General features: G+C 30.5%; 2 protein-coding genes, 1 long non-coding RNA gene and 1 pseudogene across 4 annotated transcripts; 3 read left to right on the forward strand and 1 right to left on the reverse strand.

The window, feature by feature from the left end:
• The first annotated feature begins 968 nt into the window (after nt 1-968).
• Nucleotides 969-2,871, forward strand: LOC104702191 (myb-related protein 306-like; annotated as a pseudogene). The gene is made up of 3 exons (XR_015584802.1): nt 969-1,470; nt 1,591-1,720; nt 1,910-2,871. The product of XR_015584802.1 is annotated as a myb-related protein 306-like (transcript).
• A 4,209-nt stretch (nt 2,872-7,080) lies between these two features.
• LOC104751334 (mini zinc finger protein 1) lies at nt 7,081-7,807 on the reverse strand. The gene has a single exon (XM_010473254.2). It carries the CDS (start codon nt 7,651-7,653, stop codon nt 7,348-7,350), a length of 306 nt encoding a protein of 101 aa, XP_010471556.1. The 5' UTR covers nt 7,654-7,807; the 3' UTR covers nt 7,081-7,347.
• A 10,533-nt stretch (nt 7,808-18,340) lies between these two features.
• On the forward strand, nt 18,341-18,893 carry LOC147925862 (uncharacterized). The gene is made up of 2 exons (XR_015585455.1): nt 18,341-18,478; nt 18,561-18,893. It is a non-coding gene; the product is annotated as an uncharacterized LOC147925862 (long non-coding RNA).
• Nucleotides 18,894-21,250: 2,357 nt separating this feature from the next.
• LOC104751335 (gibberellin-regulated protein 6) lies at nt 21,251-22,094 on the forward strand. Its single transcript, XM_010473255.3, has 3 exons — nt 21,251-21,476; nt 21,586-21,613; nt 21,703-22,094. The coding sequence occupies exons 1-3, from the start codon at nt 21,381-21,383 to the stop codon at nt 21,882-21,884; spliced, it is 306 nt and encodes a 101-aa protein (XP_010471557.1). The 5' UTR covers nt 21,251-21,380; the 3' UTR covers nt 21,885-22,094.
• The last annotated feature ends 3,118 nt before the right edge of the window (nt 22,095-25,212 follow it).

Raw genomic sequence — 25,212 nt, forward strand, 5'->3', positions numbered from 1 at the left:
ATATTTAAATAAACTGAAAAGTACGTGAACTATGCGATAGGGTTTCTAATACTCCAACAAATAGCTATTTCTGATCATTATTCATCGCAACAATGTTTTGGTAGGATAATAATCGTAACTTTACATTATTTTATCAAGTTACTAATGTAACATCTTCATCTTTGTTATGACATGGATACAGCTGTCGTTTAAACGCTATTAAGACATATGACTTGTAATCTTTGTAATTTGAAAAGGAGAATCTGCGGGAAACATTTGCAAAAGATGTCTGGATTTGGCACCGAACTTATGAACTATTATGCATTATTCTTTTTTTTCTTCTTTTTCCTGTTTAAATTAGGATTGTTATTTTTTTTTTGGTTCGTGTCAGTATCGAAAACCAAAATTAATTTTGTCTAATGTTGTTCTATAGTGAATCTTAAGAGTCAAGATATAATAAACTTTAAAGAAGGAAAACGAGAAGCTAAGTGAAGGGCTGATTGTGATTTCTCAACAGTAGCATATAGAATCTCACCTACATAATCGGTATATACTAAATACCCGTAATTGCAGTGCCAACCCTTTGATTAGTATTGCCACGTACGTGAAGAGAAGGGCTGACTTGTTGAACAAAGCAAAACAAAATGAGTAAATGCTCTTTGCTGTCTCTTTTAATTCCCTTTTCTCAAAGGCTTTTCTTTCTTTTTTTGGATTCAGCAGCCACGTACAGTAATTATATTTCTTCTATCAATATATATATATATATTTATTTATTTATTTATTTATTTCTTGCAGTTAACTTCAAAATTCATATATAGTCATTTTTAACGGGTTTTAAAGGAGTCAGACTTAAAATTTAACCAATGTTTTCATATATTTATATGGTAAAAGACAAAAATCAATTAAATTTTACAAAAAGAGATAAAATTGTCATTCAAGCGCTAGTGCTCGTTGCGGTTTTAAATATGTGTATGCCTTTATTTCAATGCATATAGATCCAAAGAACGACCCATAACTCCATAAGACTTTGACGCTTGTCTTTCTTTCTCTTCAACATATCCAAAGTCTTTAGGGAAACCTCTATCCTAACAATTAGCCAAGAAAAAAAAAGAGCTAAAGAGAAAGATTTAAACAAAGAAAGAAAGTGAGAACCCTCGTTGCAAAAATCCAATCTTAGAGTCTAACTAGTTACCATTTAGCTTTCACACACTATACCAAAATTCCAATCTTAGAGTCTTACTAGTTACTTTATAGCTCTCACACACACAGAGAGTACTATTTCGACGTGTACACTATATAGGGAGAGAAAAAAAAGAAGGAAACATATATAGGAGACGATCAAGAACGTGTGTGTGAATATGGGTAGACCACCTTGCTGTGAAAAGATCGAGGTGAAGAAAGGACCATGGACTCCCGAAGAAGACATAATCTTGGTCTCTTATATCCAACAACACGGCCCTGGAAACTGGAGATCTGTTCCAACAAACACCGGTCTTGATCTTCTCCTTTCACTTTTTTTCTTCTTTCTTCTTCTTCTTCATATTTTATATCTGTTCTTTAATAGCTTCCATATGTAAACAAATAAAAAACTTATACATGTATGTTTTTCAGGTTTGCTAAGGTGTAGCAAGAGTTGTAGACTCAGATGGACTAATTATCTTCGTCCTGGGATCAGACGAGGCAATTTCACTCAATCTGAAGAGAAGATGATCATCCACCTCCAAGCTCTTTTGGGTAATAGGTACATGACTACAGCACTTCTTTATTCCTCTTTTATAGTATATGATACACGTTGATCTCCAAAATATGTGTTTGTCCATCTCCCCTATTCTCCTAATTAACAATATAATTAAGATAGTATTTGACATTCGTTTATAATAATTGGTGCTTTTGTTATTTGCTATCTTTGATTTAATTGGATAACAATCAGATGGGCAGCTATAGCATCATATCTACCTCAGAGGACCGACAATGATATCAAGAACTTTTGGAACACTCATTTAAAAAAGAAACTCGTGACTATGAAGCTTCGAAACGGCATCAACGAAGACAAAACCAATATGGCGGCGACAGATACTGCATCTTGTAATAACAACAACAATAGATGTAATCACAACAAAAGGACCACCAACAAAGGGCAATGGGAGAAAAAGCTTCAAACAGACATCAACATGGCCAAACAAGCCTTATTCCAAGCCTTATCACTTGACCAACCATCTTCATCGATCCCTCTCGATCCGGAATCACCAAAACCTCATCATCGTTCTGCCACCACTACTTATGCCTCAAATACAGAGAATATCTCTAAGTTACTTCAGAACTGGACAAGCTCATCATCTTCAAGGCCCAACACATCATCACGATCCATCAACAAGAGCTCAAGCACCGGTGAAGAAGGAGTTTTTGATCATCACTCTTTGTTCTCATCGAACTCAGAATCTGGATCAGTTGATGAGAAGCTGAATTTGATGTCGGAGACAAGCATGTTCCAAGGTGAGAGCAAGCCAACCATAGACCTTGAAGCTACCACTGATAGTCAAGGCTCGTTGTCTTTGATCGAGAAATGGTTGTTTGATGATCAAGGCTTGGTCCAGTGTGAAGATAATAATCAAGAAAATATCATCGATGCATGTGTCGTTAGAGGGTAAAAATAATGATGACAGCAGTCCAGATTTGTTCTAAGAAAATCAAACATGAAATAACTGTGTAGGTTTACTTCTGTTTCTTTCTTTTGTCTCTGTTCGCTATGATTTTTAGTTATAATTCATTTTACTGTGTGGCTTGCTTGTTGTCAAGTCGTTGAGGATAAAACTGTGATATATATATACTGTTATATGATAAAGTTTAATGTATTGTATAATAAACTAAGCTTTTCTGTTTCTTTGTTTTCAATCTGTATTTTTCAGGATAAGATTTATAATTTAGCCATTTTTATCAGTGATGATATGGTAATAATTATATCACTGGTCAAATTCGTACCCATGCTTCATTTATTTTATATGAACTGTTCGAAAAAGCTTGTTGTATCATTGACAAAAACATGTGACACATAGATTTAGTATGTATGGTTTCTATTAGCACTAAACCGTTTAAAATGCCTATATATGTAATGTTTTTTTACCTGATCACTGAATTGTATGATATCATCAATAACCTAAAATATACTCCAGTGATCAGAAAAAAATTCTAAATGTCGACTTGGACTAACGGGTCTTAATTATTATTTTCAAAATGTGAATGGTACAGTATTCTTTAGTGAAAAAATGGTACTCTATATTGCGATGCCAGTCACTACGAACATTAATGACGATTAGGTTGATCTTACCTACGAACATTATAGTCGTAAACCACATAATTTTTCTTGTAATTGATTTTCTAAAATCACGTTACCTACAAAGTTGACTAATCATCATTAAATATAATTAAGCAAACATGCATCACTCGCATGTATAGTCGTGAAAAGATAATAGAATAGGACTTCTTTTGGTCTTCCTAGAATAGGAATTTGTGATAACGAACAACAATTGAGTATGACTTAAAGTAGAACTTAATACTAATCTTTAGTTATCTACTGTAGCTAACCTTATCAATGTCACAATTAATGTAAATCAGTTATTGTAGTTCTGTTCCACTTGAAAACACGGGGAGACGTTTACTATCATCAAGTCTGGTTTGCCAAATGAAAAATTTAAGTAAAAACATAGGAAATTAAGTAGTAAATTATGCATGGGTTTTGTCATAAAGTTATATGCTGTTTTCCTAATTACTATCGGTTAGAATCATTGCCATTTGACCTAATTATCCTTTGTTTTATTATATAGACTTCTGAAAAAAAAAAAAAAAAAAGACTTGTCCCAGTATCGAATTTAAACTATCGGCAAACTTCTAATCATAGATTAATTGTAGCATGTTGTCCAACGTACGTACGTGTTTGTTTACGGTCTGGTCCATAAAGGCAACGTCATTGACTTGGTCAGTAACGGAAAAGAGCCCAGTTTTCTTAAGCCCATTTAAACTAATGGGCCTCTCTACACCTATACATAAGTTCTTTCTTTTTGGCGTGGTCTCTATATCTCATGCAAAAGTTCCATTATATAATTTTTGTTTCTGATCGGATATCTAGTATTTGCTGTTTGCAGTTGAAAGAAAATACGGGTTTCGTAAATGTTTTGAACCTGATGTAGTAATTGGGAGACTGTAAGAGAGTCGGAGCGTTTACTGTTTACAGTGTATGAGGTTTTAAAGTTCACGTCAGTGGCACGTGGTATTGTTGTATAGGTTTGTTATTACGAACCAAAGCTAGGTTTATTTTATTTTAAATAACATGTTAAATGAACCAACTAAGGCTAATTAGCTTTTGCTCTGTAACTGATCTCTCTGGATCGGAGTAACTTATACATGAGGTTATGTAAGCTGTCGATAATTACAAAACCGTAATTACGGAACTCCTAGATAGTGGTTATACCATAACTTTTTTTTTTTTGAAAAACAATATGAGACACAATCATCCTAGCTAAGACATAATGGCAAATTTTCTCATAAGATTTTCGTGCAACATTCTGTTTTGTATATTCTAATAATGTAAAACATATAATGTTGGAAAATTCATATCGAAAACCAGATGTGTGACCTACAATAATATTTTGAAAATGTAGATCAAAGTATGCCTTACCAAATGAATTTGATTAGAAAACTCATCAAAATCACCACCGAAACATGAACTTGAATATTAGTTGAGTGATTTCAAGTAATGTCATCAATGGAATGTTTGTATAAAGAACCGATTGGCTTATACGACTCTTATATAGGTAAGAGTATATATATGTATACTCGTATACACGCATGCGGCATGCTTTTGATCATTTTCTACGTTTTGAATATATTTCTTCGGAATGGATAAAAAAACGAAAGAAGACGAGTGTGAATTGAGGATTAAAAAGGACAGAAGCATGTGAGATTTGAAGGCGGGCCTTTGGAAATCACATCGATCCCATGTATCAAAGGAAATGAACTCTCATCTTCACTTTCAATCATTTTCTTAAACCCATCTCTCCATTGTTAGATAAGCCAAAGATTTCTTATCGCTGTCTTGGTCCACGTGTTTTGTTCATTTTTGGTCCCTTTTTTTATTCTTCAACAGGGATATCATTTTATCTTTCTCATAAAATATATAATTGCCTTGTCATTCCACTATATATCATGACCCCCTTTAAATATTTTAATTCTTTATGTGATTCATTTAGTAAAGGGTTATTTCACCTCTAAGTTTCTAGTCGCACAACAAAATGTGTCCATGAAGATGAAGTTGAACTACATTAGAACTCGGAGAAAGCCTCGAGTGAAGTGCAGGTTTTGATGAAATTTATATAAAGAAAAGTCATAAACCATGGGCTTTTAATTAAGCTTTTGAATGGACCCTAGGGCTTTCCACGACGCTCTATTAGTAAGGGAAAAAAAAAAAAAAAGAATTCCTTGATAATAATCATAGTAATTAGTGGGTGGGTCTTCTAAACCTTGAACACTTACGAAAGAGCCAATCGTCAACAAAAAATGCAGTTTGTTCACCCAAGTAAAACCAATTTGACTTGTTTTTAAAAAAAATATAATATCATTGGTTTTGAATGTCGATTGATTTGGCTCTAATGGGCCTTCACCGATATCAACTTTAAGCTCTCCACGACAATTACATGCCACCTAATTGAAAAGATGGTTCGACTTTAGCTTAATAAAACTTGAATTTTTTATGATCATATGTTTAACTTCTCTAACTAATTTTAGTTGTATACACAATTCACGCTTATTTACGCTCGACAAGAAAGAGTTTGAAGTTTTAATATACATAAATGAATAAATCTTATTACATTGCAAATGATTGGAAAAATTGTGTAAATGACGGAACGGGAAAATGATTTGGCAATATCGCTATGTTTTTATCGATCATGAAACTTTGTTGTGGAAAAGTAATGTTTGCTCAAGATATTTTGCTAACAGCCGACTACAGTATTTTGCAAACTTTTAAGTATATACGTGTCACAAATTCAATATATTAAAAACTGAAATACAGTTCAGAACTTCTGGAGATTCACAATATGCTCTAGTTCTCTTTTCGTTTTGAAAACAAATACTAATAATAATATTTAAAACTACAGTGGTCTTTTCCAACAAATTCGAGTGCCCACTTAGATGATGGCAAAAGCAGCCAATACATCATTTTTTAATCACAAAACCAAATCTTTTCCCATGGCCATAGATTTACACTTATTTAATTGTAGTTGCTTCCTCCTCTTCTTTTTGATTCTATATAGATATTAAAAATAAGTAGACACAAAACCATTAACCTAGACGATAAGAAAACATGATTCGATATGTGGGCCGTTTGTGGTATTAAAGAAATCGCGTACATAATTATACAAATAAATTTCTTGCTTTCATACACATGCAATATATGTATGATTTATGTGATAAGTAGAATTAGATTCAAGAAGCCAACCAAGAAAGAAAAAAAAATGGAATGAGATTCAACTATATATCTGATTTATCCGGCTATGTACTATCAACATCCTCATATATTTCCAACTGAATCTTATTACTGGTAGTGAGTGCACACAAATGCAAGTATGATTATAGATTTCATGTCAATAATACAACATTTGTATTGGTCAAAACGTAAGACGATTCCTAGCTAGTGAGGTTTATTAACATTTCCTGAAACTTATATATAAAATTCAACATATTTAAGCTTCGATCAGCGGTTTAATGTTCAAAGAAAAGAAAAGCGAGGACTACACATGTATTGGAACTTGTACTCGAGCTCTAGACTGATTATATTCAGTTGTAATGTTTTAACAAAGCTTAGACCTCCTATATTTTTTTTTTTTTTTTTTTGTCAAGCAGACCTCCTATATTCAAAATACAAATTATATATCTCATACAGAAGATCGAAATTTTGCCAATATATAAACTAAAGAATACATATCGTGAGATGTAATAATAATGATCATATCCTGGATGTGATAAAAGTTACTCTCTCCAAATTAACCCAAAAAAAAAAACTATTTTCAATCCAATAATTTATATCAGCAAATGGTCGCAAACATTATATCGTGAAGCTGGCTCATTGTTTGGAAATCAAAAACTATTGTTTACATCACACCAACAGAACTATACAATATGTCAAACCAACAAGCCAATTTTATAAATTACATATATAAATTGATAGATAGATAGATGGGCGGTACGTGAGCTGTTGATATACACAATCAATATTCATATACAAATATCTTCTAAATAAATCATCTTTAAAAATCAATCGATCAATCCAAACCAAAGGAAAAAAAAAAAAAAAAAAATCCTGTGAAAAAAAAAAAATCAAGCGTTAGGTGGAGAATACTCACAAACAACCTCCGTATCAACTTCCTTCCGGTGGAAATTCCGGTGACAACCACAAGCGGCGCATCTCAAAGCATCGACGGTTCCTTCAACTCCGGCGGCCATGAACTCACGGCAACCGTCGACGGCGTAACCTCCGATGTTAGCAGCGTGATTCTTCTGGCACTCCACGTAACGGACGTTACTGATCGCCGACGAAGAGGAAGAAGAAGAAGTAGTAGTCCAAGAGGAAGATGTGTTGGAGTTTCTTGATCTCTGCTTGATTACCATCTGTCTTTTCTTCATAATGAACAACTGTGAAACCCTAGCTAGTTTTTATCCTCAATTTGGATCAAGTGGCTCTTTGGTCATACGAAAGACTCTTTATGAAAACGAACTGAAGAAGACTAGAAGGTGTCTACTTGTGATTTGTAAATGTCCTTTGTGCCCCTTTTTATATATAAAAAATAGCTACATTATGACTGTTATATATAGTATTCTAATTTCTAACCCTAGAGGGTTTTAATTATCTATATATATACCTACGGAGTCGACAAAGTGGCTTAAAATATGGGCTACTTTTTTACATAATTGATATTTTTTTTGTTCGTCTCCCTATGTATAGATAGTACTTTCAAATTGATAATTTATGTTTACGACTAAAAACTGATTATTGAGACCGGATAAACTATATCAACTGTTGAAATAATTGATCAAATGTAGACTATTGTATATTAGTAAATATTAGTATGCAATAAATGAAAATGTATGTGGTGAAATTTACAGTATAATTATTTAAAAAAGATGGGGGATATTGTCTCTCTGTCGATAAAACGATATTCATTCTCTTCCATTATTTCACGTATTGTCATGTTCAAACGCGACATAAGGGTATATAAATTTATTATTCTCTTCCATTATGTGTATATATATGGTCTTCAATTCGTTGTCGTCTCTGTAATAATATACTTACGGGTGCCATAGCGAAAGACTATGGAACTTTGAGAAACAAAAATAGTCTCTGAACTCTTAAGAGACAATTTAATCGCCACACATGAAAGACTTATTGGAATTTTTTTTTGTTAAAGGAAAAAAAAAAGTAATGGAGACAAATTTAGTATAGACTATAGTAGCCAACTTTATTTTACCGTCGAGATCATGTGCATTGCATTATATATATACAGATGATTAGTTTATATATATAGAACAGAATGAAATAAATTTTTATTTGAGTAAATAAATTAAATGCGAATCCGACTCAGTCCAACGGACCTGCTCTTCCCACAAGCAAAGAGACAATGACAGATTAACATTGGAATGCAATCTCATTTCTAATTACTTTTTTATTATTATTCCAAACTTCATATAGTCTATATATATAGTTGCAACTTTTCTATATTATGCATTATGTTATGTTGAACTCAACTGGCAATACAATAACGACGCTAATAAAACACATTAGTTAGAGCCAATATGTTAAAAGTGTAGAATTTGTCACAACGACGTCTTAATGATTATATATATATAAGTCTTTCAAGCATACCTAATAACTAATCTAATCTAGTATAATCTCTATACGAAAACAAAAAATCGTAGAAAGATAAGATTCTGATGACATTTTTTTCAAAAGAAAAAGCAAATGAATTGACAGGATTATGTTTGCTAATTGGATTTTAATACTGACTAATTAGTCAAATTGACTTCTTTACACGGGAATCAACAAAGCAAGGGTCCCGCTTAACACACAAAGGTCTGGTGAGCTTCGTCCCACATTTTAATTCCCGTCGCTCATAATAAGAATAGGTTTCTAAGTATATGTAATTCCAAAAAAATATTAAAAATCAATTTCAAGCATTAAGTAAGTAAATATAATTCCATATTATTGGAGAATACTGAGTATGTAAATATAGTATACTATACTTGTATAGATAGAGTCTACTGTATAGAGTTAGCTATAGTTATACTATATTTACATACTCATTATTATCCAATAAATATTCAGGTCAAAAGATGCTTAGTATTTAAATAGTTAAAGCTATATCTTATTTTTTTGTCCTTTTTCTATAGGATACATAACTTTACAACGAAAACGGCTCAACGATTTTTGCCTGACCACAATAACTTTTTATAATGTAGGGGAAGAAAATAATTATAGAGTGGCCGATCGTAACTTATTATCAAATATATAGATTCGAATGGTTAGTTAATGTGTTATATTGCCTTTCGTGCTACTGCTACACAAAATATAGTCTAAAGACTAAATGATGAATTAGAATTGTACACAAATTTGATCGGTTACAACTTTCAAAAGGAAATGCAATGTAATTTTTATTATTATATATAAATACAACCAATTAAAGAGGATACCGTTTAGTCGGTGAAAATATCGCTAGCGGAACAATGGAATAGGGTTTAACCAGTGATCGCTTTGGTGCCACATCGACCATGAAAATCACAATAACGATTATACTGAGAAAATGTCATAATTACCTATTAATACTATATAAAAACATAATGAAGGTACATTACAAGAAAGAGGATACATTGTTAGCTCTGAAAATATGATATCATATAATACATAGCGAATTCATAAATGCTATGATATCGGCAGTTATGGTAGATATCCCACCTACGATAGTATTATTTCACTACGTTATAATAGGCTGAGATACGATAGCATTAGTTGAATATTTTAATTTCGTTTTTTCATAACAATATATGAATGCCGTTATTTATTTTTTAATATCAATTTATGAAAATTTTCAATTTTTTCTAACAACTCAAATTGATTGCTATGATATAACCCTATACAATATCAATTTTTTCTAACAACCCTATATAACCCTATACGTATCAAAATCCGAAAATCACGCAACAATGTCACGAAGTTGATTGTCAAATGAAATGAAAAAGTAAGTGAGTTCTTAATCAAATATTTGACGACGACTTTAGTTATTATATTTCTTATTAGCTATCTCGCTTATTAGTCAGGATCGTACTGTAGAGTTAACTTTCAATAATAATTAAATAAACCTAAAAGTGGAATTATTAGGTCTGGTTTTATATTTTTAAAACGGAGCAACATATATAATATATGCGATTAAGAATAAAGATTAAAGAGAGAGGGAAAGATTTTGAAAGGACTCTTTTTTGTTTCTCACCAACCGTGCCCTACTCGTGAATTTCAGAATCAAATCATAAACCGACTTATTTATTATTTTTTAAAAAATATATAATAAGCCTCCTATATGTTGTCTTTTCGTCATAATTTTTTGATTAAGATAAGAGTGAGACTAGTATATTACTTATACAGTAAAACTTCTATAAATTAATACTCTATAAATTAATAAACATTAAAAATTAATAAATTTTGTTGGTCCCAAGTCGGGTCAGTGTAAAAATTAACAATATTCGATAAGATAATAAGATAATAATTTTTTCGAAATCTCCTTATAAAATATGGTCCCAATAATATCATAAATTAATAATTATGTAAATTTATATATATATATATACTGATATAATAATGTATGTTTCTCCTAAAGCTCAATTCTATAGAACAATTATAATGTTGTATTTTCAACCTATAATGATATCTCTAAAATATTTTATAACATGTCATACAAATAATTAAATTTAAAGTTTTAATTTTTAGATATGCATCATTTACAATTTGATAATTTGACAGATTATTAAAATAGGAGAATTGATATTATTATTCATAGATTTGAATTTATGTGTCTCATATGTATAAGTCAATTTGTCTATAATATTTGTAATTTATTGTAAATAGTGCTTTCTAAATATTACAAGTTCAATTCCTAAACCATAAAATTTATAACATCCGAAAATTTATTTTGCTATAGTTGTTCCAATTCATAATTTTTAAAAAATAAACAATTAAAAATATATCTATAAATTAATAATTATAAATTTACACTATAAAATAATAATTATTAATTTATAGATAAATTAATATCACTATAAATTAATAAAATGTCTTAGTCCCAACATTATTAATTTATAGAGGTTTTACTGTATAACTAAATTAAGACATGTGCTAGTGCACGGGTTAAAATTATTTTTTTTGTATTATAATTTATATATATAATAGAATTTATGTGATTGTTTTAAAAGTTTTTAAGGATAAAATATTATGCAATAAAATCATATGCTAAATATGATGGCTTGAAAAAAAACACATATTTTGTAAGTTTTATATTGTTAATGATTCTAGATAAGTATTCGTGCTATAACACTGGTTAAATTTTATTTTATACAAAATTTTGTATATTTTATATTTTAAAATAAATTTTTAATATGTTGTATTAGTTTATGTATGTGAAGTTATTTCAACAATGTATATTCTACATCATAACTTGAATGTCATTATGATACATAATTTTGTAAATCTGGTTTTTAAAAAGCGAGTTATTATATTATGAGTAATTTAATATATTGTTATATTTTTTTGTTTTAATATACTTGGTTTTTTGAAATTCTTTCATATTATAGTTTTAACTTATACCAAATTGTTTTAACTTTTATATCAAGTTTCCATATTTTAAAAATATTTCAAAATAAATTCTTTCAAGTTTATTATATTATATAAAACTATAAAATTCAACAAAAAATGAAATTGAATTTAAATATTCAAAATTTTACCCGTTAATCAGTATAATATTACTAAAGCTTGAATATTTTATAAATTGAACCATTTATATTTGTTTTTAAAAATTCAACTTATGGTATATCCGAAAATAAAACTATTTTTTAATTATAATAAATAATATGATAATTTACTTGTTTCACAAAATAGACTAATATATAAAAATGAGAGGTAAATTATATTGATAATTAACAAATTAATATGCTAAGTTATATATAAAAGATTTTAATATGGATGAATAATTTAATAAAATAAATTAATATGATAAGTTAGATGATGTCAAATGATTCTTTAGAATATTTTTTTTAAGATTTTTGGAAATAAATTAAAGTTGCACCCACTATTTAACTTGTAACCAATTAATCTATCATTAATCTATAACCTATTTGTAACTAACTTATTAAAATTATATAGTCTACAAAACAATGTTGTGTACTTCCGTTTTATTATATAGGGGATAATCTCACGTTAATATTTTGATCCATATATTTGTTAAAAATAGCAGCAATGAAAAATCTGAAAAATAATAAGGACCCATAATAGAAAGGGCACAGAATGGTTATTTCAAAAAAAAAAAAAAAAAAAAAACTAATTCATATTTGGGAAGCTAAACATCAAATCTACTTTTTTCAGTGTCTCTCTGTCTGTCACTTGCTGAATTAAAAATGAAAATGGCAAAACTAACCAAACCACTAAGAAGTATTTTCTGATTTGATTACAGTAATGCCACTCTTGTGTTTTATCCTTCTTTCATTGGGCTTTAATGTTTTATTTTGTCGATTCCTTCGGTCTTCTTCCTCAGAATTGTATCTATACAGTTCCATAAGTTCCTGGATCACTTTGTCATGGGCCTTGTCTTTTTTTTTTTGTCAATCGTCTTGGGCCTTGTCTAAATTCACTAAACACCTTACCGAGGAAAAGATTTTCATTTCTTTCGTAAAGGCTTTTATTAGTTTATAACTTTATATGAAGCAAGATTTCTGAAAATCTTTTATTTTTAACCAAACATTGTATGTAGTCTACCATCTATATTGTATAGATGTCCATTACCGGCCCATTAGTAGATATGGTGTATAACCTAAAACTCTAAAGTTGTATCACTATATATATGTTATATCCTATTGGATATATGAATAATACAATAGAACAATTCTCTAAACTTCTTGTTATAACACGTTATTAGCACGAGTCTGTAACTCTAGCCGTCTTAAAAAAAACCCTAGCCGATCAATAACCGAGACTACAGATCTCTCAATCTAATTGATGGTGTCTCTGTTTCCCTACGAAGCCTCGCCGTCTCTATTCTATATATTCTATCTCTCCGATCTCTCCGTCTCGTTTCTATGTATGACACCAGCTCGCCTCGCCTCCTTTTTCAAGATAAGTATTCATAATTTATGATTTATTATTAAGTCATGCTTACAGTTGACGATCAAGCTCATGCATATGAATATATATATTAACATCGAATGTTTTATATATGGTTGACTCATGTTTATGAATTTATGATTGCCTTTGGTTATAATCATCTCATGCTACGGATAGTATTATCATTAACTTTTAATATCAGGTTGAATATTCATCAGGGTGGAATATTTTATTTATTTATATATGTTTGTTTAAAACCCTTTTTGATTAGACATCGGTTTCGTATATTAGCGTGGTTACACTGATGTGTGTACAATTTATACAAATATGTAATATATATTTTAAATATATTTGTACCAAGAATTGTGATTTGAGTATATGTTTCTTACTGTTTTGAAGTAAAGGAACATAAAGGATTAAGCAAACGATCGTTAGAGGCAAACGGCTCTATTGATCGAGTATGATCGATATACTTCCGCTAAAATCGATAGCCAAGGTGGCAAGGTGTCTCCTATTTCCAATCACTCTTCCCATTGAGATAAGTTTTTTTCATGTTTAAAATATCTCTGAAGCTTATAGTTACAGTTACCCCGACTTAGAGGGATGGGGCAGAGGTGCTTGGCGTAGCCCTAAGACCCATAATTTTATGTTACTGTTTAGAAAATAAAAAAAGCAAATATTAAAAGGTCTATAAAATTTAATCTAGTGTGAAAATATACCCCAAATATTAACGTATAAATTATATAAAGATATGAGTATTAATATTTATTTATCACTCATTCATATAATGATGAATTACTTTATTTGTTTAATCACAAATTTAAAATCTAATATAATATCATGATAAAATATTTTAAATCATGTCTCCAACTTTTTTTGGTGAATATATTGAAAATTTAGTAACAAATTACTAAATGATAATTATTGATCATGTTTTCTTGGCATCATTTTTATGGGGAGGTTTAAGTCCAAGTATATGACCATAAAAATTCACTTATTCTTTAGAATAATCTAAAGAAAGTAAATGATTAAAAGTCTTTAAAAGAATATATACAAACAACTTAATTCCACTAATAACCAAGATTATAATAGAAGATAATATCATTGTTAGAAATATATTAGAGAAAATATATTCTATTTGTCACAAAATATTATTGTCATGTAAGACACAATATAGTGAAAATATTTTAAAAAATATTATAATCTTATATTTTTGTGTGACTATGTAAATTATGAGATGTTGATGTGAATCATATCCTATTGACTTGGTTTACTCTTTGAAGTGAATATAACTATATGTTATAAAAAGAAAAAAGGCCACAACATTGATGAGAAAGTTGCTATAAAAGTGGCCATGAATGTGGATAAGATATATAAAGTCGCGACCAACGTCGACTAGTTTCTCCACTAGAAGTGAATAATAAGTACATGAGGTACTTATCTTATCTATATATGATGATGATGAAAGAAGTTAGTGTGAGACAATTTCCACTATTATACTACCATAATAAGAAGTAGTAAAAAAAAGTATTGAAAGCTCTTGAAGAGTATATATACTATTGTCTATGGGAACACAATTTGATATTAATGTGCCTCCCAATTAGTCTCAAAGTCAAAAGGGTATAAGATATAATACATGACCCAATTTGAGAATATTATTGATTACAGAGTGTGATTCAAATCGAGATTGATAGATATGAAGTGTCATCATCTCGAGGGGGAGAATTAAGGAATCCCACATACAGAGGTGATGGAACATATATAAGATTATGTTCACACCCAAAATGAGTTTAATCACTCATATGAAAGAGCAAATCTTGATGATTTGAAAAGTAATCATGTTCAGACAATAAGCAAAGAAAATACTTTGAAATCATAAGTATTACCCAAGACAAGAAAAGTATTTTAGAGATTACATGCATTATCTAGAAGATAAATTGCTTTGTGAAAATCTCACTATTTGGCATGACCGGTTAAGCCATTCCGGTTCAGTAATGATGCGAAATAATAATCAGAAATTTCTGAAAAGATTCATTAGAGAACCTAAAAAGTTTTCCTAGTGATTTATTATGTGTGCTGCTTTACAAAGCAAACCCATTATATGGCTTTCACCGACCCCATGAATTTGGATAGTGTCAATTTTCTGGTATGTATACAAAGAGATATTGTGGACTGATCATCCACTATATATGTTTGTTATGAACATGTAATCTCGAGTTTGTGAGAGTATTTGGTTAATTGACAATGGTGGTGAAACCAGACTATGTGATTGACAAAAAATGACTCTCTATGTCAATAAATTCGCATTATTATTAGTACTCCACATTACAATTGGTTTGGGTCAGAAACCAGATATATTCCATCTAAATGTATTATACATGTTGGTTGCTCCACCACAGTGATATAAAATGGGATTTGAAAGAATGTTGGAAATATGTTGGATATAAATCTCTCTTTTAAAGATTGAATATCTCGAGATTTTGAGGCTCGAGATGCAGAGACTGTTTCAATGAGTCAGTCTTTCCAACATGAGAAGGAGAAAATAAACAGCGGGTAAAGAAATATATTGTAAGAAATTATCTTGATCCTCGTACTAAGAAATGTGAGCTAGAAATTGAAAAGATAATTTATTGGCAAAGTTTGCAAAGATGTTAAAGGCATGCAAGAGCCATTTTCTGACCTTGAGTGAAAATTCTCATATACCAGCTGTGCTCCAATTAATGTCCTAGAAGGATAAGATCAACTGCTAGTAAGTCTAAAGATCGCATGATGTGTGATAGACTAATGGTTCCAAATATAAGCATCCTCGGAAAAGAAAAGTAGCATAATTTAATATGGCACCGAGGAAGCAAAGAGTTATTGAAAATTTCTAGAAGAGATGTAGACATGAGTAAGAAAGAGATTCAGGTACCTGAGAATCATAATGAAAGGAAATCTCAACAAGTTGAGTCATGTCTAGAATGAAAAAGGAACCAATAAGCAAATCGACGTCGTAATATGTTTGCATGTAGTGTTGCAGTTGATAATTGTATTGATAAAAATCGAGGATCATATACCGCGGTTAGTAGAAAAACTTTTATTGAAAAGTGTACACAGAATGATTGGTTAATAATTTAAAGAATTAACTATGAAATAGTTCAAGTCTCTTAAAGAGATAATATTTGGACTTGTATTCCTTACCTTTGAAAGTGTAAAATGAATGGGAGATAAGAGGATCTTTATGAGAAATAAAGTACATGTAGTAGTACAATGATTCTCATAAATACTTGATATTTATTATGAGAAATGCAATCTCTTTTGGTGGAAGCAACTATTTTAGATCCCTTATGAGTTTGACAGTAAGAGCAAGACTTGATTCAGTCTATCCATCATGTTTTCAAACTGTCATAAGTATCCCTTAAAGTAATTATATTGCTAGAAGCAATATTTTCTAGCCCTCGAGAACGTTGTAAAAGCGAGAAAAGTTTTGTAGACTTTTGACAACTTTGGGGAGAAAATGATGAGAGTTTATCTCTAGGTGAGAATCCTTGGTGTAGATCATTGTTGTTGATCTTATGGATCTCATAATGGATAGAAAATAGATCGGAAACAAGCTAGGAAAAATCTTAGGATTGTGGAATGATGCTCATATTGCTTTTGTACACTAAAGTTCTGTGTATAACAGTTCAGAAAAGATAATATATATGATCATAATGTATAATCTGAAGATGATGCTTTCAGGGGGAGAAATATGATCATAAGCGTGGTTTTACTCTTTTTCCCTTATCATGGTTTTTATCCCATTGGGGTTTTCCATGAAAGGTTTTTAACGAGAAAACAAAGAACATGCAAAAGATAAATATCTTGAGTGAAATATTATGATTCCAATGGTGAAAGACTATCATCTTCAAAGTCTTTGACATACATTGATGAGATCGTGAGAGATGAAGATAATGATCAAGATAAGTCATTTAAGAGACCAATAGCCTACAGAAGAATGGTGATGTACGGTGATATATATGTCCTATACATTTGTTCAAGTTAAGATTTGGCGAACCATTTACCAAGGCGTTTTCAACAACTACTTCAAGAAGTTACTTCATATTGGATTGCGACATTTTGAAGATTTCAAGTGATGTACTCAAGAGGGGGAGTAAAAGCGCGCTGCACTCTTTTTCCCTTAACCATGGTTTTTCCCATTGGGTTTTTAACGAGGCAGCATCTTACGCGCATTTACTTCTATTCATTTACAATGGACATCCAAGGGGGAGTGTTATGTATGGTTAGTGGATGCCCATTAAAGGCCCATTAGAAGTCTATTAGGTTAAAACCTAATGTTTGTACACCAAGTTGTATCCCCTATATAGAGTTATTATGTCTAATGAATGAGATAAGTTTTTCCCTAAAATCTATGAGGGTGTATTGAACTTGATATTTTAGGAGATTTGATAGGATTTTAATATTTTAGAATTTTGAGAGATTTGAGTAAAATTTTAGGAAATTTGGTTATTTGTTAGAGATTTTAAATGATTTGATTATAAAATGATTTAGAATTTGGAGAGATTTGGTTATTAAATTTTAGGTGATTTTAGGATAACAACTTGGATTTCAATGTGTCTTGTTCTCGAAGTTTCCAGATGAAAGACCATGTGAAGAAACTTGATATATATTATAGTTCATGTATTCTATACGACTTGCAATTAAGCATAGTTTTTTTTTTTTTTTTCCTGGTGCTCTTCTGCAACACTGACTTCGATTGGTATCATTCAAAGGGTTTTTTTTTTTCTTTTCTTCACGTCTTGTAGTTTGATTTTAGGAGTAAGCTTTTAGTATACAAGTGTTATTTAAACGAGCGCCCAAACTTAATCACTTGAGAATAAGAGGTTGCTTGGGTGATAAAGGACTTCCCTTTTTGCAATGTGACAAGTGTTATTCTGTTCCAGTCATGATAGGTGACTGCAAATGGATCTATCATTTATGGTTTTTGGTTGACTTGTTTTCTTTTGTTTTTTCAGGCGTCTTTGTGCCTTTCCCAAGGGATGAAACCTTAATTACTTCTCTCTGTTTCTCGATGTTGTTGATTTTGAATCATTGCCTTATGGATGGAGAAGATACGTAAGAATTCAACTAACTATAGTTAGACAGATTTCGTAAGAACACTCATTTTATTAACAAATACACACCTTTTGTTCTGAAGTATGTATTTGATGAGAGTTAAAGAGAGAAAGAGAGAGAGAATAGGAGAAGACAGTTGAAGAGATGGGGTTTTTTTTCGTTGTCGTCAATGGATGGAGGACCGGAGGTTCTTTTAAGGGGGGTGTATTTTTAATTTGTTTGGATTGAAGCTTTTTATCGAAAATCCTTCAAAATTTCACTTTTAAAGGTGTGATTTTGTAAATCATATTTTTTAACTAAAAATGTTAGAAAAGTCTCTTAGAATCACATTCTGTAGGTTTTAATAAAAAATGTAATATTTTGAATAACAGTAGATTTGAAGTGAGATTTATAAATCATTAATTGAATAACAAAAGATTGTGAATGATTTTAAATGATTTATATAAGTTTCAAATTCAATAACGCAGGATTTCAGATGATTTTTAAAAATCACTGATTCAATAACAGAGGATTTTAAAATGTTAAGTTCAATACACCCCCTATGTTCCTTAACATAAACAAATATTTTGGAAATTGCAATGAATATCGCAATGTAAAAAAAAAAAATCAATGTCATTTCAATCCATCTATAAAATTTTCTCATAATAAGGAATCAATACACAAAACGAAGTAAAACTAACTGTATACCTTCAAAAAAATTCTTCTTTTTTGGATGTGCAGTATTTTTTTGTTTCTTTAGTGAAAGAGAAACGTTAAGCCTAAAAAAGAACTAAGGTGAAGTAACAAAGGGGAAAAGGAAGTGGTACACATACAACAAATTTGAAGTTGTCTGATTCACTTCAACTTTCAACTGTTAGCGTAGTAATAACATTAAGATTAAGGTAATATTAATAGATACCACAATTCTAAAACTAAATTAACTAATTAAGTAAATACCATCGGCTTGGTTTTATACGATGGCTGGCTAAATGAGAGTAAGTATAAAGTCATAAACACCCTCGTATGTGTGAGATAGTTTAATTGTGTATTTAAAACTACATGTGTATTAAAAAAATAACATTTTTTAAAGAAAAACATGTAATGAGAGAGAGATTCAACGCTGGGGAGGGAGAAGGGAGAGAGAGAGGGGAGGGAGAGGGGAGGGAGAGGGGAGGGAGAGGGGAGGGAGAGGGGAGAGAGAGGAAGGGAGAGAGGGGAGAGAGAGAGGAAGGGATTCACTCTTTCAAATTCAATTGTAGGGGAGAGAGAAGGGAGGGAGAGAGGGAGGGGAAGAGATTCACTTTTTCAGATTCAACGCTGGGGAGAGAGAGAAAGGGGGAGAGAGAGGAAGGGAGAGAGATAGTGAGATCATGTGCAACGGCGATGATTCGGGCTGTCCTTCGTTTTTTTTTTTTAAATTTAATTCAGAAAGGCCCAACATCGGAAAAACGCTTCTTATTTGGGGACGTTTTTCGTCCGTTCTTTGCCACGTGCTCCATTCTAAGAGACAAATAATATTATTAAATGTGAGGGACAAAAAAATGTCCCCAACCGATGTGCATGCTCTGAGATAAAGAAAGGACTAAAATAGTCATATAAAGGTGTAAAGTTGTGCAATCTAAGCCGTTACTGTACCATTGTGGTATTTACTTAATTTTGTTCTAAAATTGTTCTATTAAGTAATATTCTCTTAAGATTAAGAAGCCGTATCTATTATTCGGACGTTATAACACAACCAATTTTAAAATATATATAAATGCTAGCTACTTTACTTGGAAGAGACCATAAATATCATAAACTAACTGAAAGAGAAAAACTAGTATTTTGTCACTAATTAGAGTGTTAGAACAAAAAATTATTCAGAGATGAATATATACTTTATATTACGCGCGTCTTCAAATATACTCTACGACCATAAATTTACGTCTCGCTGATTAATCAAACTCGCGGTAATTTTAACTGACATAACGATAACATTTCACTCTATACATAGCATATATAAAGCTACTAAACGTTAAATTCAAAAAAAAAAAAAAAAAGCTACTTGACGTTGTTATACACTTATACTACACAAAATATATTATATTCAAATGAAAAAATGTAAAGATGGAACAAAAGTCGTTATATATATATATATATATATATGTTGAAAGCATTAGAGATAGATATGCCTCCCATGTGACTATGTGAGAGTGCACATGGACTTATGCATGCAAGAAAACTGCCTCTACCCTTTTGTCCCTCTCTCGATTCTTCAGTCAATCCCCACCGTAAGTTTGCATGATCTCTATATCCACATCCGAGATCTTAACACGTGGTTCCTCTTCTACATCCAACGGCTCTCTTTGATCACCTTGCTCAAAGATAAGAGAAAAAAGTGGCATGAATCCATGCCGAGATTGCTCTTATCGGTCCCTTTGTTTGTTGGTTGGTCCCAGTCACTTGCAAGGACTTGTACCTATTCCCTCCATGTTACTCCGTCTCTTTTACCAGTATACCCTTCATTTTTTTTCTTTGGGCTTAATTGTATCAACTTGCTCGTGATCATATTTGATATTTCTCTTCACTATTACGACGAATGTAGAAAAAATGAATATAGTACCAATGTAGTCGAGGTTTGGGAATTGTCACAAACTTGAACGAATTAAGAGGAGTATTATATAAATTTAAATATTTTTACTAATAGACGAATTATGGTTTTTTTTTGGTGAATGATTTAAACAATGGAGTGGCAGGAGACATATATATATAAAGCTATATATATGGGCCGTTATTAACTTATGATTATACATGGGGATAACAAGAACGCTTAACAGATACCTTCTATAAATAGCTGACAAAACTAGTTGTTACACATTCACAGATTTGTGAAACTAAAAGTAAGAGCTCCACTTACATATTGCCTCTCTCGAAAGAGCTAGCCATGGCTAAACTCATAACTTCTCTTCTCTATCTCACAATTATCTTCTCTTTCATTTTTCTCACGACGTCAAAAGATGCTAAGTACCATCCAGAAAAGGTAAGTAAGTTTTATCATAATCTTCATTTGAGCAATTTTTTTCCCTTTCCCATTCTTTTTATTGCGAAGAAACCTAAAATCTACATTTCATTTTCTGTTTCGAAAATAGTATGGACCCGGAAGTCTGAAATCATACCGTAAGTAGAAAAATACTTTTTTTTTTAAGTCTCATTTCTCTCAATCTTTAAAAGAGCGCAAATTAAAAACTCGAATATGACGACTGCAGAATGTGGAGGAGAATGCACGAGGAGGTGTAGCAACACAAAGTATCATAAGCCATGCATGTTCTTCTGCCAAAAGTGTTGTGCTAAATGTCTCTGTGTCCCTCCAGGCACGTACGGCAACAAACAAGTATGTCCTTGTTACAACAACTGGAAGACTCAACAAGGTGGACCAAAATGTCCGTAAACAAAACACATTGAGAGAGAAACCCTGATATAAAATCTTCTATGTTTCTTTCATGTTTGATTTCTTTTGTTTGTAATCAATACACACGAAAGGAGCTTTGACCGGAGGAGCTTAAGCATCCTTCTCTCAAAATACTACTTTGATCTCTATGACCTTTATAAGTCATAGCCCTTTTACAATGCAACTTAAATAGAAAGCCTTTCACAAAAACTGTAAGCAATACAAACCAAATATCCCAAGAGTTGGTTTAACAATTTCAAACAAAGAAATCAAAAGAATATGAAAAGATTAGATAAATAATCACATTTTGGCACTTAATGAATCACATAAATAAAAGAATAAAGTTATATGAGATTTTCTTATATCCATCAATGAATGCTTACAGCAGCAAATGATAGATTTAGTAATTTATTCTACATTGACACATGTTGTATTACATTCAAAATCAGAAAAAAAAAATTGATCACCGATTTTTATTGATCACATACAAATTTGTATATATTGAATATATATAAATTTAATAATATATATATATACAGATTTCAATATAAGTGTTCAATTATTTTTTTCCTGATTTTGATTGTAAATTAATACAAATTCCAATATAGAAAAATTTCACTTTATCCATAAACCGAAGATGAATTTGAAATTTCATTATTAATCTTGTATAATATATTAAAGAATAAATCATATTTTATTTAATAAATAAGAAATTTCATTATTAAAATTTTCTGGTTAAAAATAAAGTGAAAGTTAAATAATATTAAAATTGCCTAATTTCATTATTGAATCAGAAAATAATACTATGAAATTTCATATTAAACAATAATGAAATTTCTGATTCATCATGTATATTTAACATGTGTGGATGCTTACTAAATCCCTAAAATATATGTATAATTAAACTTAGTATAATTAAACTTAGTAAAATATATGTATAATTAAACTTAGTATTTAACACCGAAGATGAATATGTATAATCCCTAAAATCCATATTCAAAAACATAAAAAAATCATAGAGATAATTTTACAATAAAAATACACGTAGTTATCCTAGAGAAATCCTAAAAATACTACAAAAATTAAACTTTAAAAAACAAACCTACGTTAGCTCAAATATAATCATTCTAACTTTCAAGTAAAATATGAAACAAATCTATTTACGATATTGTTACTTTTCAAATATGAGATAAAATTTGTTTGGACAAAAATAATCGATTCGTTTAGAGTCTATAGAAAACAAGAAAGAAATAGTCGAATAGTATTTTTATTAATCAAATATCGATTGCAAAGTACAAGAAATCAAGCGCAGCGAGTCAATCTATAAACTGAGTCGTGCGTCTTGTGGTTTCGTGAAGTATCTTGCCTTTGCTCTCGATTTCGTCTCGTATCATGAAGATGTAGATCCCTTTATATAGAGAAACCTTGTCTACCATAATCCTCATGGGACTAGGATTCGTGTAACCGTCTCTTCATGAGATAAAGCTATTTTCCAATATTCCCTTCACAAGATAAGGTTATTTCCAATATTCTCTTGATGAGACCAACTTAGAATATTCTCTTCACAAGATAAGGTTATTTTCCAATACTATCTTGATGAGATCAACTTCAAATATTCTCTTGACAATGTCATTTTGTCAAGGAACGCAGCCGGTGTCAAGGTCCAGTTACGGCTTGTATTGACTCAATAATTGCCGTTACGGCCCATATCAATATAATCTTTTAGAGAATACATAATTCTCTATTATTTATGGAATATATCATTATTATAATAGAGTTTATCTATTATAATTTATATGATTAAAATTATGCACAACAAAATTAGTTTAATTTTTTTTTTTTTGAGAATTATGTCTTATTAATTTTGAGTTTTTATAAAATATTAAGTTAGATATAAATTTAATACAATGCACATTTTTTATATGAAAATTATAAATGTTACTCATTGGGATTGAGTACAGAGAATTAAAATCTAATTTTATTATCATGTAATAATATAAAAAGAAATTGTATTGGAGGATGGAGTCTGTGAACTCTAAATCCCGGTTTAAAAAAAAAATCAAATGAAATAAAATTAATATTTTGAATACAACTTAAAATTTTACATATTTTTCTTATATTCGCGTTAATCTGCGGTCATCTAGTATATATATACATATATTATATATGTTTACTTCTGATCCGGTGCAGTAGTTTAAAATGAATCAAAAACGTAACTAAACAAAGCCACTTCCAAGTTCAATCGCTTACGGCACGGTTCAGTTCAAGTGTATCCCGATTTTAAAATTACGAGTCATGACATATTAAAAAGTAGGCTAAACCGTCCCTAGAAAACAGCGAGGGCTATGTTTAATTTAGAAAAAGAAATAAGATGTAGGGGAAGGGGTAGCTGTGAGTGGTTCACAGGTAGCTTGGTTAGAGCAAAGGACTTTTTTCAATGATGGATATAGTAAATTTCGTCCTCGTGGACGATAGCCCAGGCAGCTTCCTTGCTTGCCCCTTACATAATTATTGAGGAATCGTTATTAGTTCCCTTCTCCTGTTTTAAGGATTTTGTGGAAAACTTTTAACTTTGTATTTTTGTGTTTGGATTATATCATGTGGAAGGCAAATTCTAGTACTTAGTCAATTCGATACAATATGTCATGTATGTATGCATGCCAGCTGGTGAATATGCAAGGAAAGAGAGACTCAAGTTCTGTTTCCCGGGAGCTCAAAAATCGCAGGGAATAGCCAAACAGTTCTCTTGGAGATCCTCTAGCCATCTTTTGCACTCTCTTGTGTTGTTGACAATTGACATTATAGCATTACTCAAAGATTTAATAACTTTTAATGCTAGGCCTCGCAATGATTTTCCTTGATTTATTATTAGTGATTATACAGAGACTGCAACGTTTGTCATATTTTTAATTTTAAAAAAAATAATAATAAAAACGTTTACCATTTACCCTTATACCACATATATAATGTAACACAAACAAAAAGTGGTAAGACACAACCTAGTCTAATAACCTAGTCATATATATTTGTTTTTAATGCATTTTTTTTTGAAAAAATCATTTTCCATAATCAAGAGGTTACTGGAAACTGAAAATAAGCAAAAAATTATGTTATTTATTTAATTTTAGGATTTCATTTTTGGATACAATCTCATTTTACTTAACTAATGATTTACATATATTGATTATTAAAATATCCAGTTTTTCTTTGTAAGAACATAAATCTATCCTGAAGTTTATTGGCTAAGATTTAGCAATACTTTCCTTTTAAGGGTTGTTGCATATTAGCTAAAATTTTGGAAACCCCAACTTTATATTATCTATTATCT

This window comes from Camelina sativa, chromosome 16 (assembly GCF_030686135.1).
Source record: "Camelina sativa cultivar CO46 ecotype springtype chromosome 16, ASM3068613v1".
NCBI lineage: Eukaryota > Viridiplantae > Streptophyta > Magnoliopsida > Brassicales > Brassicaceae > Camelina > Camelina sativa.